General features: G+C 40.6%; 1 protein-coding gene across 1 annotated transcript; it reads right to left on the minus strand.

Moving 5' to 3' along the window:
- On the minus strand, positions 1-1048 carry LOC132640288 (probable prolyl 4-hydroxylase 4). The gene has a single exon (XM_060356813.1). The coding sequence runs from the start codon at positions 982-984 to the stop codon at positions 103-105; it is 882 nt and encodes a 293-aa protein (XP_060212796.1). The 5' UTR covers positions 985-1048; the 3' UTR covers positions 1-102.
- Between the last annotated feature and the right edge of the window lie 603 nt (positions 1049-1651).

The following is a 1651-nucleotide window of genomic DNA, read 5'->3' on the forward strand; positions in this document are numbered from 1 at the left end:
AAAGGATGGACAAGACAGCTTGGAAGATACAATACAAAGAACTAAACCAAAGTACTGGCACTGTCTCTAAGTTGATTTAGTGGGAGAGAGAAGCATAATAAGTTAACATGCTTTGCAGCTCTTCCGACAATATCCTGGAAGGCCTGCACTTCCCAGCATGTACTCTGGATTCTTGGTGCATTCCCCGAAAGCAGCCCATCTCTCACAATTCTCATCAGCATCGGTGCAATTTCCATCGGAAACAATTTTGTCAAAGGAATCCACATGAATCCACTTTGTTGCTGACCATTTCTCACCTTGAATGACAGGGCACCCACCATGGAGACTAATAGGATCAGGAGTGGCATTTGGATGAAGACTATAGAAAAGCAGGGCATCTCCTTTCCGTGGTTTCACTGATATGCCCTTCCTTGCACATTCAGACAAGCTGTCATCTGCTGCCATTGACCTACGGCGAGGAGATCCTTCTGCTTTAGGGAAGACAGTCTTACCTCCCTCTTTAACATCCGTGAGATACATAAGTACAGTGGCCACGCGGTGTCCACCTCGAGCGATATTAACCTTGTCTACAAAGTAATCATAGTGCGGCTCATATTTCTGCCCCTCCTCATATCGTAGTACTTGTATTTCTTCTCCATTCTCTTTGGGTAGAAAGGTCCAAGTTGCTATCTTATCCTCTATCCCAGAGACAATAGGATCCTTAGCTTTGGAAATGAACATCCCGGAGCTCGTCCTAACCTCACTGTGCTTACTTTTTCCAGACTCATTATCTGCCACAGCCGATCTCTTCAGCTCCGATTTCGCAAGAGATATCAAGTGATTGCATTCTTCATCCGTAAGAAATCCTTCATATACAAAAGCTCTAGGTTTCCATGAAATTTGTTTGGCTTTGGATGGATTGATAATTTCTGAGCTGGACGATTTGTGCACAAAAGCTATGATCAAGAGGAAGAAAAGACTAGCTAAATGCGAAGAGTTTTTCATGAGTGTTGCCGTTGAGTAGAAAAATGGGCACAATTTTTTCAGGGAAAGTATTCAGATTTTGTAGTATGTACAGGTGCTTTTGGTATGGATTATGATGTGTTCCAACTTTTCGAATTTTCATGTTTGGTTGGTTAAATAATTTGAAGGGGAGCCTTGGCGTAACTGGTAAAGTTGTTGCCATGTGATCAGGAGGTCGCGGGTTCGAGCTGTGAAAACAGCCTCTTGCAGAAATGCATGGTAAAGCTGCGTACAATAAACCCTTGTGGTCCAGCCCTTCCCCGGACCCCGCGCATAGCGGGAGCTTAGTGCACCGGGTTGGTTAAATAATTTCTCTTCAAAAAAAATTCTTAAAAATCAGGAATATGACATTCCTGACTGGTGAGGAAACCAGTTCACTCTGAGCTTAAGATAAGGAATTGGATAAACTTGTTAAATTCTTTCACAACCTCCTTCATCTAATCAAATAAGAGTATTAAAAAATCTATACACTGATGATGTATAGTTTTTTTATTGTCAGATTAAAAGGGATATATAATGAAATAATAGGTAAGTGTCTAAAGTAATCCCTGATTTGGTAACATCAAAAGTCAACTAAATAATCTACTATAACCGGTTAAAAATTAATTGATTTTTACACTAACTTGTATATAAGTGTAATGAATTGACA

This window comes from Lycium barbarum, chromosome 5 (assembly GCF_019175385.1).
Source record: "Lycium barbarum isolate Lr01 chromosome 5, ASM1917538v2, whole genome shotgun sequence".
Taxonomy (NCBI): domain Eukaryota; kingdom Viridiplantae; phylum Streptophyta; class Magnoliopsida; order Solanales; family Solanaceae; genus Lycium; species Lycium barbarum.